This window comes from Olea europaea, chromosome 4 (assembly GCF_002742605.1).
Source record: "Olea europaea var. sylvestris chromosome 4, O_europaea_v1, whole genome shotgun sequence".
Classification (NCBI taxonomy): Eukaryota; Viridiplantae; Streptophyta; class Magnoliopsida; order Lamiales; family Oleaceae; genus Olea; species Olea europaea.
This window is the reverse complement of record NC_036240.1, coordinates 20641762-20653557: the sequence shown is the minus strand read 5'-3', so window position 1 is coordinate 20653557 and position 11796 is coordinate 20641762. Positions and strand designations below refer to the sequence as shown.

At 34.2% G+C, this 11796-nt stretch overlaps 2 protein-coding genes and 1 long non-coding RNA gene across 4 annotated transcripts in view; all 3 read left to right on the top strand.

Annotated features, from left to right (window-relative positions):
* LOC111393990 overlaps positions 1 to 1730 on the top strand; it is a 3832-nt gene extending 2102 nt beyond the window's left edge. For both annotated transcript variants that reach the window (XM_023019784.1, XM_023019783.1), the window contains 4 exons: positions 557 to 620; positions 701 to 818; positions 1078 to 1232; positions 1487 to 1730. In XM_023019784.1, the coding sequence (XP_022875552.1) occupies positions 557 to 620; positions 701 to 818; positions 1078 to 1232; positions 1487 to 1570 (421 nt within the window). In that variant the 3' untranslated portion in view covers positions 1571 to 1730. The remainder of the gene's footprint in view (positions 1 to 556; positions 621 to 700; positions 819 to 1077; positions 1233 to 1486) is intronic.
* A 3963-nt stretch (positions 1731 to 5693) lies between these two features.
* Positions 5694 to 11590, top strand: LOC111393988 (UDP-glucose 4-epimerase GEPI48-like). Its single transcript, XM_023019782.1, has 9 exons — positions 5694 to 6057; positions 6504 to 6553; positions 7127 to 7262; positions 7354 to 7455; positions 8082 to 8309; positions 8955 to 9033; positions 10531 to 10613; positions 10722 to 10813; positions 11207 to 11590. Exons 1-9 carry the CDS (start codon positions 5875 to 5877, stop codon positions 11298 to 11300), a joined length of 1047 nt encoding a protein of 348 aa, XP_022875550.1. The 5' UTR covers positions 5694 to 5874; the 3' UTR covers positions 11301 to 11590.
* On the top strand, positions 6560 to 7120 carry LOC111393989. The gene is made up of 3 exons (XR_002702533.1): positions 6560 to 6699; positions 6792 to 6856; positions 6976 to 7120. It is a non-coding gene; the product is annotated as an uncharacterized LOC111393989 (long non-coding RNA).
* Positions 11591 to 11796: the final 206 nt, after the last annotated feature.

Genomic DNA, 11796 nt, shown 5'->3' with positions numbered 1-11796 from the left:
AAGAAGGAGAACCTAAAAAAGGCTTTGGATTTTATCCTCTCTTTTTTACCCTACACATGCCTTGAATATTGATACATCTTATAAATACTCTTTGTTATGGGACCCCCACTTTAGCAATTCATAAGGACTCTATCATCGGGTTGTCCCCAATTAGTGGCATATGTGGCTGGTTTGGTTACTTCCTAGGAACCTTTTAAGTCTTCCTTTTTTGAACCATGATAAGATACCTTCTTTAACCTCGTGGCTGATCAGGAATTAGTGCAGTTGTTTTTCAAGACTAGGTTTCCATTCGTTAAAAAATTTGCAGCACAGGAAAATTTTCTCCCCAGTTCTTGATTCAGAGCAAAGAGGAACTAATTTTTTTTTTTACCTAAGTAGTTGCTCTGCAATGTTTATGCTACATGCCCTTTTTTTTTTTTTTTTTTTTTTTTTATTGATTATTTTTTTTTTTTTTTTTTTTTTTTTTGATATTGATTATTTTCTTCAAGAGCTTTCTATTTCAACTTTATAAGTTGTGAGTTACTAATCCAATGATGAGAACTGCATTTTTATACAGGTTAGAACATCTTGACGAAATATTGAGATATGCTCGTCTGTCAAGCTATCTTTACATAAGATCGGTACAAATCATCTTTCACGTTTTAACATTGTTTCGATTTCACTGTTTCGTCTGACTTAAGTTCTCCATTCTATTTGGTAGAGATGGGAAGCATTACCTGGAGAACCTCCTCCTCTCGACGACGCTGAAGTTGATGACTGGCTTCCGCGCTTTGTAGTTCTTCAGGGATCATATATCTATTTGTTTTTATCATCCGCCGGTAATGATTGAATTTCTGGGTTTCTTATCGAATGTCATTATTTAGGTTTCTTCCATAACTACTTGATTTTAGACCTTTTATTTTACCCCTCTTGTAGAATCTGGTGCTTCAGATTTTCTGGGGGGTTTGTTGATTTCATTAAATTAAATGCTTATACTTTTAACATAAAACTTCATGCATTGACCATGCATCTCTTAATCTTGATCATAGTGGACGAAGAATGAGTGTTCAATAGTTTACTGGACGTCATATTTTGCAGATTTGAGTCCCCAGGACTCCACCCTACTGTCTGATATAGTTGAAGTTGATTCTCTCCCATGCTTTACACGAGAAGATGAGGAAACTCGATATTGCTTTTATATCCTAACTCGTCATGGGCTGCGATACGAGTGCTCAAATGTTTCTAAGATACAGGTACTTACAATATTGAAATTATTGATATCCTAGTACGAGTATTTATCTGATAATTGTTGTTTCTGACTTGTTCCTATGTTGTGCATTACCAGCTAGGCATTATGATGAACGAGTTTTTTAAACTTTTTTTTCCTTTCATTAACTCGACATTTCACATAGTTCTTATAATAGTACATATTTGATATGAAATTTGATCTTTTGGCTTTCGTCATTATGTTCAGTGGCATAACGAAAATATTCCCGTGTCTCTCCAGGTTGATTCTTGGGTAGCAGCACTAAAGATTGATTGCAAGTTGGGAAGTGATGCTAAAGATATTAATGATACGATAATGATGTAAAATAATTCAATAATATGTACAGTACCCTGTTTATATACAATTCTAGATTGGAAGTGATGACACGAACCGGATCATGAATTTAATCGACAATTAGCCATTATATGATAGTTTCAAGCTGGAAATAACGGCGGTGTTGTATGAAGTTTACAATACTTGGTAATTGCTTTTGTTTAAGCTGGAAAGAGCGGCAGTGTGAAGTTTACAATACTTGGTAATTGCTTTTGTTTAGTCAAAAGATTGTGTCGCGGGAAATGAAATTAAGATACATTTTGGACTAAGGGCCTGTTTGGGCCCGATTTTTTCATCCAAAAAATTGATTTTTTGACCGTTATTTCATTATTTCAACCGTCATATTTGACTTCTTCTCTCACAGGTAGACCTCATTTTTCTCCTAACGGTCAAAAAATCAATTCTCAAAATCACTCCTAAACAGGCGCTAAAAGCATGTATGGTCAATAAGCTTAAAAGTCAGTGAAATTTACTTTTTTAAGTGACCGAACATTTCTCAATCGAGGAAAAATATTTTTGAAAAGTAACGGTTCGCAAGTTCTTGAACTTCACAACTTAACACAATACATACGAGAGTCTTGTTTTTCTTGAATCGATGCTAAAAGTTTCGTCCCAAGAGCAACAATTGATGATTTGTTGCTCATAATATAATTGCCCCCGTTTGGTCCTCATTTTGTGGAGAAATTAATGGTTGGAATAGTATTTTTTTGAAAAATAAGTGGTTAAAAAAGAATGAAAAGTTTTCGATTTACGTGTAACATTGTTTTATGAAAAATTGTGTAGTTGAAAATAGAAGAGAGAAAAAATGAAATGTAATTGAATGAAAATTAATGGGGGTCAAACAGGGACAATGTTGGAAGAACCAGGTCGAAATTAATATGATCAGGGTTGTTTGCATGGTTTTTGATAAAAGTGTGATTGAAAATTTGATAAAAATTTTGAGTTTCATAGTTAAAACTTTAACTTTTTATTGACTTTCCAAGCAAACAGAGACGTTTTTTTTAATCAAACCGAATGACGAAAAGGAAATTCTGTAGATGCCTTTTCACGTGGCTGTTGTTATGTTAATTTTAATCATGGCATTTCAGCTGAAACAGGCCCCATGGCAATCACCCGATACCAGAATTGCGGTTACTCTAAGCAATCACAATAATATGGTTCGAATAATTATCTATATTTATTTTGCATAATTGAATTTAAACAACGAAATCTTACCTAAAATTTAAATTGAAAAAGTTATTCGGTACGAGACTAAGAAGAAAAGTGACAAATTTTATCAAATTTGAACAAATTTTTTGTCCAAATTTATAATACATATAGATTGACATGTTCGATATGTTGAACTAGACATGATTGGATATGATAACCATTAAATTTTAACATATGCTTTTCTTTTTTGTGTTCTTCGTTGTATCCAACATATTTTTATATTTAAAAATAAAGCAAATTTGCATTAATCCAGCATGTCACATTTTTCTTTCAATTTGGTTCAACTCCCTTTGTGTAAAATAATACAATGCTTGGCACGGATGAAGCACTCAGGCCAAATAATGTTTATTCGACAACCTTACCATAATTATTGGTTTGTTTGGAATAAAGCCATTTTGGCGTAAAATTCCATGTGGAACATTTCATTATATAACTCTTTGCTAGGCTCTTCGACATAAACATCAATGGATGATAGTAGAACCAACAGAATGATTCATATTAATGAAATTACGAAGTGCAATGAATTATAATTGCAGAATAGTAAAATCTTCTCAAAATTTATTGATCTCGTTGTTATGTAAACAACTCTTATATTTATAGAAAAATAATCAGGGTTGAATGGGCGAAAACAAAAAGGAAAATGACAAGAAGAAATAAAGTCAGAACAGGAAAATGAAAGGCAAATATCTGATGAATATTCCATGCCAAAATTGCACCTTTTTAAATCTTTAAAGTGAAAGTGGAAAAAGACTGGGAAATGGGAATAATTACTAAATCCCTTTCATTCGTTTATTATTGGATAAAAATGAATCCTATGCAAAGGACACACAAAAAGAGGAATAACAAAAGAAAAGAATGGTAAAAGGACAAAACCTAACTGGACTGCTTTTCAGCGTGGATGGGATCTGCCACCGTCCACTCGGGTCCACCACTAATATTAATAAAATATAAAGCCTTGTTGTCCCCCGAAACAAATTCCAATTGTGCAAAAGACAAGAGTGAAAGATACTCAAACTTACTGGTAACCGTAGTGTGAGAGTTCTATTTCTTAAACATGAATTGAAACTCTTTGTGGGTACCAGTGTATATGCAGCTCTTGTTCCCTAACCTATTGGAGCACATTCTGTGATTAACCTCTCTTACGATACTTCAAGAGCGAGACGATGGTAGACCCTTAAAGTTAGAGATCAACCTTTTAAAATATAAAGCCTTGTTTTTATGTTAAAACGATTTCTTGAAAAATATATGGTTAAAAAGTAAGAACATTTTTTTAAATCTACGTACAAATTATTTTATTGATAAAATATATGATTGAAAATAAATATGAAAAAAATGAATTATTGTATAATGGGGATCAAATGGGGACTTAAATATTCACAAAAATTTAAAGGGAAAATTGCAGCAACGATCCCTAAAATTTTCGTGTTTTGCAGATTTTATTTTAACCTTTATTTTGTGTCAGTGAATGTTTCTAACCTTACTTAAATATGCACTTGAAGTCTATCTGAATAGAAACCGTCCAAAACAGCGTCACTTGACGGAGAAAATTTCTTGACCTATCTGCTATCGCAACGATTTTATTGAATGATAATACTTTCTTGGATAATTTTATTAGATGTTGATTCCTTAATTTTTCCGGTTAATTGATGGTGTTTTGGACAGTTTCCATCCAGATAGACCTCATGTGCATATTTATGAAAAGTTAGGAATATCCGTTGGTACAAAATGAATTTTAGGGTAAAATCTGCAAAAATGAAAAAGGTTAGAGACTGCTGCTATAAATTTCCCAATTTTAAAATATATTTTACACACAACAAAATAAAAATTTTGTTTAGGTTTGCTAGTAGATGTGTTTGGCTCGTGTTTAAGCTGTTTATAATCATTCACGCTACTTTGTCATTATAGATTGAACATGATTTTGAGTTCAAATTTACTGTCTTTATCTTGTTATTGTCCCAATTAAATTTCGATATATTATCATAAATCTATCCTAATTAAACAGACGTGTTTACTTAGATTGTTGAAACTGAAGACTCGAAAAGTGAGGCCTAGCCAAATCTACTCTACTAATCTTGAGATTTGCTCAAATTTATTAATTGGTAAGTAGTTATGGATATGTTAATATACAAATTTATAATAGACTTTTCAATGTTAAATTTAGGAAACATTTCAATGAGGGTCGCTCAACTTGCCACTATGTTTCGTGTTGGTCACCTAACTTCAATTTATTTTAGTCCAATCACCTAACTTATATCTTCATTTCTATCTAATCATTTTGTCTGTAATCGTTGCCAAACTAATAAAGTTCCTGACTTGACCATGCAATTTGGGACTTGGCTAGTGAAATGAATTCAATAGTAAATATACATGTCATTTTCACCATGGAACGCTCATTTTTTATGAGGCGAGATTTGGTTGGTTTTTTATTTATTTTTTAATAGCACAAACGTAAATCTAGTCACGAATTTAATTAATCGGATTATGAATATAGTTACCAATTATAGATAAAATGTTTAAATTGAACAAAAATATTGATTGAACAATGAAATTAAAGCAAATTAACATTTTGCCTGAACCCTTTTTTTTTTTTTTTTTGGGCAAACAGCATTGGTTTTGTTGGAGGATTTGTATTTAAAAAATGAGAAAAAAGTTTTGAATTTACGTATATAATTATTTTACAGAAAAAATGTGTAGTTAAAAATAAGTTTTGAAAAAATGGAGTCCAATGTGTGTTTGAAAAAACTGTGTGATTCGATGAAAGGGAGTAAATGTCGAGTAGGGTGGAAGCATCATCTACGTGGTGTGCCTGTCTAATGTTGAGGCGCCACCTCATTGGGTGGCCCACGCAACTCAAGACGACAAATGCCTAGATCACGTGGTTACATTTCATAAAAAAAATTTGGGAAAAATTCCACCCACGACCCCAACCCCGTAAATTCAACAGCGATTAAAAAAAACGGCAAAAGAATTGCGTATAATACCACGCTGTGTATATATATAGTCTGATCCTAGTCAGTGGTCAAGGCTCTTCTCCTCAATTTCTACGGTTGCAATAGTTTCTTGTGTGCAAGAATTTGATTGAAACGATGTCGGGCAGTATACTGGTAACCGGTGGAGCAGGGTACATTGGGAGTCATACAGTGCTGCAATTGCTGCTAGGCGGGTATAAGGCTGTGTTGGTTGACAATTTGGACAATTCTTCCGATATTGCCGTCCAGAGAGTCCGGGAACTCGCCGGTGAATATGGCGCCAACCTCACCTTTCACCAGGTGTTTTTTTTTTTTTTTGGTTAATTGCCGCTTTAATTTGTTGGAAAAAGTTTTTTGGGGATTTTTATTTTTGGTGTAAAATTTGATTTTTTACTGGTGTAATTGATGGGTTAATTTTGGGATGATGCGATTCGTGCAAACATTGGGTGTTCTTTAGGGTTGATAGTTGTTTGATCCGTGTCCGTTACTTTTTTTTATCCCTTTCCTTCCCTAGTTTTGTTGATAATTGATCTGTCGAGTTGTTTTTTAACTAAAGGTTTGATTTTTAAGAAGTGTATGTAGAGTTTGATAGAAAAAAGTGGGAATTGAAGGATCTTGTATTAATTTATTTGCTTTTGATCTGTATTCCTGCTCGAAATTATGCCTTTCTTTATCTCATTGTAAATTAATGTTGATTGTGATGATTTCCAAGTTTTGTGTATATGATTTTTTGGGTGTGATTGCAGATGGATCTTCGTGATAAGCCCGCGCTTGAAAAGCTTTTTGCTTCTCAAAAGTAAGTCTGACTAGTGACTGGTGTTCTGTGGATTATTCATTTTAACCCTCAAAAACTGGTCATTGAAGATTTGAGTAAGAAAGATTTCTGGATTGATATGTCCAGTCAGTTCGTTTGAAACATGGATATTATTGAGGAAAGGACTGGTAAAATAAAACTTATTTTCTTCAGTCTTTCTTTAACATCTAGTCAAAAAGGTCTTCAAAATTCTAAAGTTTTCCCGTACCTGTTTTTGCAGATTTTCTTCCCTTCCTGTAATATGAGAAACGGGTTTTCTTCACTGATATCCTAAATTAAAATTAGGTGCATGTCCATGTATTTTCTTTGATTTATTTCGGGACAATTTTTGTTTTCTACTATCTTCGAGAATTCCAATTTTCAAACCTAGAAATTTATTCACAGCCGACTTTTGCACTCGACAGTGATTGGATATGATATCAGTATTAGGATGGAAAAGAATGCCTTTTCCATACACGGGGTATTTAATAATTATTGGTGAATGATTTTTGTTCATATCGGACCCTCCGTCACCACTCTGACATTTTCTTCTTGTCAATTTCACATTCAATAAAGGTTTGATGCTGTTATTCATTTTGCCGGTTTAAAAGCTGTTGGAGAAAGTGTCCAGAAACCTTTGCTGTATTATAATAATAACCTCATTGGAACAATTGTTCTTCTAGAAGTTATGGCTGCACATGGATGTAAAAAAGTACTGATCTTCCCCCTTTGCTGTCTCTCATAATATATTTTCAATTACATTTTCTGTTCTTCTCTGATCTCGGTTATTGTGAACATTGCAGCTTGTATTTTCATCATCAGCTACTGTTTATGGTTGGCCAAAAGTTGTACCTTGCACAGAGGAATTTCCCACAAGTGCTATGAATCCCTATGGACGAACAAAGGTATTCTTAGAGTCAATTTTTCATTCATGCTTCAGAATGCAGCTAATCTGAAGAGACAGATGATGTTAGCATGTATTTTAGTAAGAAACAGGTGTATATTTTTTTATTTATTCTTTCTCTTAAAATTATGAAATGGGAACACATAAAGGGCCCAATGGTATGTGTGTAGCTTAATTATACTGATCTCTTATCTGCTCGACCATGGGTTGACCTGCTATAAGGATATATTTAAATTCATATTCTTGTATTAGATTGCCATAGTTTCCTAGATTATGAATAGGAATTTGAGATGTTCTCTACATGTAAGAGAAAAAATAGAGAGGTGGGCAGAGAGAGTGAGGAAAACCTTGTAATTCTCCTTCTTCATTATAGTGAAAATCTATAGTGGCAAGTGGACATAGCTTTCATATTGGGGGTAAACCTGCATTTTTGTTTTATGTTTCGTTCATTATTTCCTCCGGGATTAGGATTAGGGCTTAGTCCCCCTAACAGAGCCTACACTAGTGACATTTATAACCTCCTGCCTCTGTGTGTATGTTCCTCTTTTTCTTTCCTCTGGTTCCCTCGTGTTAGGTGTTATCAAATTTCTCTTATGGGAGTTCACCTAACGATATGGATTTTTCCAGCTTTTCATTGAAGAAATATGTCGCGATATGTATAGCTCCGACTCTGAATGGAAAATCATATTGTTGAGGTACTTCAATCCAGTTGGTGCACATCCTAGTGGCTATATTGGTGAAGATCCACGTGGAATTCCAAATAATCTCATGCCATTTGTGCAACAAGTAGCTGTTGGCAGGAGACCTGCTCTGACAGTTTTTGGATCTGACTATGCAACTAAAGATGGCACAGGGGTAAGCTATTTTGGTCAGCATTGGATGGTGACCATATTTGTAGTTGATTATTTTTCTGTTTGGTCATTGTTATTGGCATTCAATTGCTGCCCATTTTTCTTCATTTGGTAAACATGTAATTTAGTATATCCTGTATGTGCCTGTGCCCGAGTTCAACTATTCTCAATCTTTTGGTTCATAGTAAGTATAGTTTGCTGCTTCCACCTACCTCCATTATTCTCTATTTGGGCCCAAAAAACAAAAAAAAAAAACAAAAAAGAAAAGAAAATAATATTATGTCATGTTTGTTTCCCATTTTTTCCCCATTAAAATGAAAAATATGACCGTTATTTATCACATCAAATCATCAAATTTGAATTTATATTTCTTATATAGGACTTATAGCGACTATATTTTTCATTCTCATTTTTACAAAAATGGGAAACAAACATCCCATATAATGTAAAGTAAGCTACTGTTATCTGGTTTACTTTATAAAATCCATCCGTATTTCAGGATAGGTTGTGTTTAGACTTTTGAGCCTAAGATCATCTTGGACTCCTTTTGGAGTGTGACAAAGGAGGCCAAAAGGATTGGACTTAAAAACGCAGTTAGCTTTCTTGTTCTTGATGCACCAATATTTATTAATGGTTTTCATGTTTTCAGGTACGTGATTATATCCATGTTGTGGATTTAGCAGATGGCCATATTGCTGCTTTGAGCAAGCTATCTGATCCTTCAATAGGTATGGGCTTAGAGAATGTAGAGGTCTTCTTTACCTCTTATTTCATAAGCCATTTCTGCTCAACAATCTTCTGTGATATTGAATTTACTTTTATGACCTCTCTACATGAGTTGATAAACTTTTTGTTGAGTACCTTTTATTTATAGACATATAATTGTTCTTTAACACTTGTGTATGGCATTGGGGATTGTTGCTGGGGAGTTATGCTATTGATTGACCCTTTTTTCTCATTTTGTTTGAAGTGGTCCAAATAGAGATCGAAATGCATAAAATAAATAGGGGAAGGATTCCAAACCCCTTTTTTTTGGTTTAAGGATGGGAAATTGAGGAAAGCATGTGTAAGGGGTTTGTCAAAGGAATTTGCACATTCAAAATCCAATGCCAGACTTGTTTCAGTTTAGTTGTAATGCCTACTACATTGTGTACTTCAAACAAGTTCATTTCCTGATTCAAGTTTCGAGAACCAGCTCCTGCCCGTAATTCTCTCAATAAAATTGTTTACTTCAAATCTGAGCAGTAATCTGAGTGAACATCTCTGGGCTTGAGGTTTTTACTAGGAGATGAAGGAATCGTGATGCAGGTGATTACTGTAATTAAAGTCACAGTCAAACAGGATTTTGTGGTACAATTGCATCCTAGATAATGATTTTTCACACGTCTTTGACACGTCTCAAGTGTTCCTTTTTCTTATTACATCATCATTTACAAGCTGATTCAGTTTGTCTTCTCCATTTGTGCAAAGAATTTCTTATGTTCACGAAGTACACTAAAAAACATCTTGCTATAACTCAACTCATCTTACTCTAACTAGAAAATATCTTACTGTGAATCCTGATCTCACTCAAGTGTCTTTTTTTCTTATTACGTCATTGTGTTACTAGACTGGCTTATTTTGATTTTTATCTGAAGATATGTGAGATTGTTCTACATGATGTAGGCTTTATATCAGCCTTTTCCCATTTTACTTGTATGGGCCTGTTAAGTGTATATATATTGTCTGATCTAAAGTTTTGACATTGGGAAGTTAATAGCATACATGGCGGAATGATTTGATGATTTGTGTGAGTGGGTTGAGATAGCACAAGGGTTTTTATCAGATGCATTAACCTTTTTTCCAAATATTCTTATGGCTTCGTAATTTCTAGTTTTGAACTTAAATACTTCATTTCCCATTCCGTACCCCATAAGTTTGCTATTTTGAACATCACGATAGAGACAGCTGTAATATATTTTTACTCGTTTGAAACTGTGTACAGTTGTAATTTATTACTTAGTCATTTGAAACCAATGTTCCCTGCCTCAAATACTGAATCCTTTCTGCTGTTTATGTTTGTTGAATTACGGTTCACAAAGTAATTTGTTACCTTGACAACGTTTCTTTTTCTTTCTTTTTCTTTTTCTTTTTAATATATATTGAATTAATTATCTACTCTGCTTGCTTTGTATCTAATGCTGATTTTCCACTGGCTTGATTTCAATGAAATATGTGGACTGCAGGCTGTGAGGTATACAATCTGGGGACAGGGAAGGGTACATCAGTCTTGGAAATGGTAGCTGCATTTGAGAAGGCATCTGGAAAGGTATAATTCTTATCGTAGTAGTTGCTTTACATATGTTGGTTAGCATTTAATTATGCATTGCTTACCCCTAGTTCAGGGTAATCATAACCTTTTGTCCTTCTTGTGTAGAAAATCCCTCTGGTGATGGCTGGTCGACGACCTGGTGATGCTGAGGTTGTATATGCTTCAACAGATAAAGCTGAGCACGAGTTGAACTGGAAGTAAGTATTTAACTCACTGCAACGTAAACTATGCAAAATTATTTCTTCAAGTACACAGTACTGATCAATGTTGGACAGTAACAAATTAGTTAAAATCTTGTTCATAGTAGTGGTATCTAGTCCCCATCACCCATACTGCTTACCTTCCACTGCTGTTGTCCATAATATTGGACAGACTTGAAAGTTGCTATATAGATAACAATTTAGTAAAGCTTTGGACCACGGTTGTTTCTGATGTAAATTTAACTTTATATTTATACATTTTATATGCTTTATACATATATAAAACTAAATATTTTAATAGCCAGCTCTATCCCGGTTGAACCTTTCGACAGATGACAGTGTAATGCTCTACAACATTCACTTTTCTGACAGAATTCCTTGTGTTTGCAGGGCAAAATATGGCATCAATGAGATGTGCAGAGACCAGTGGAACTGGGCGAGCAAGAACCCATATGGTTATGAGAGTCAGGCGTCTACCAATTAACTGTGGAACTGTGTCTTACTCCCTTGACTACGTTGTTTTCTTTTTGGTTGTCACCAGTCCTGCTGTTTTCTTATGTCCATGGCTGCTAATTTGCCACCTTTTGGACTTAAAATTCCTGGAAAGTTTTGAGTCGGGTGGGCTTGGCTAAATTGCAAATTGAATACAAGACAAGACTTGTTGTGAGAAGTACTCTTGCACATTGAATCAGTTTCGGTTACAGTTCAATCAATTTTCATTTATGTACACGTTATTTTTCTATATAATAAAATAATTGTATCTTCCTCTCGGCTTATGCCAAACTTGTTTACATGGTATCTGAGCAATTCTTTTAGGGTTTGGTATTTCCTACCACTTCTCCGTTTCTTCTCTTTCTTTCCCCTTTCCTCCACTAAAAGCCACCTCACCATACAAACCGACTGTTTGTTTCCCAGATGAGATTGGCAAGGTTGATTAAGAGTCAAACCTAAGATTGTTGATGACCTGTTGCGTCGTGTGT

Excerpts from the sequence above, each read along its gene's own strand:
- LOC111393988 (XM_023019782.1), top strand. The coding sequence starts at position 5,875 with ATGTCGGGCAGTATACTGGTAACCGGTGGAGCAGGGTACATTGGGAGT. Across the intron at positions 6,058-6,503 it reads CCAACCTCACCTTTCACCAG|ATGGATCTTCGTGATAAGCC; the intron begins GTGTTTTTTTTT and ends GTGTGATTGCAG. Across the intron at positions 7,456-8,081 it reads ATCCCTATGGACGAACAAAG|CTTTTCATTGAAGAAATATG; the intron begins GTATTCTTAGAG and ends GGATTTTTCCAG.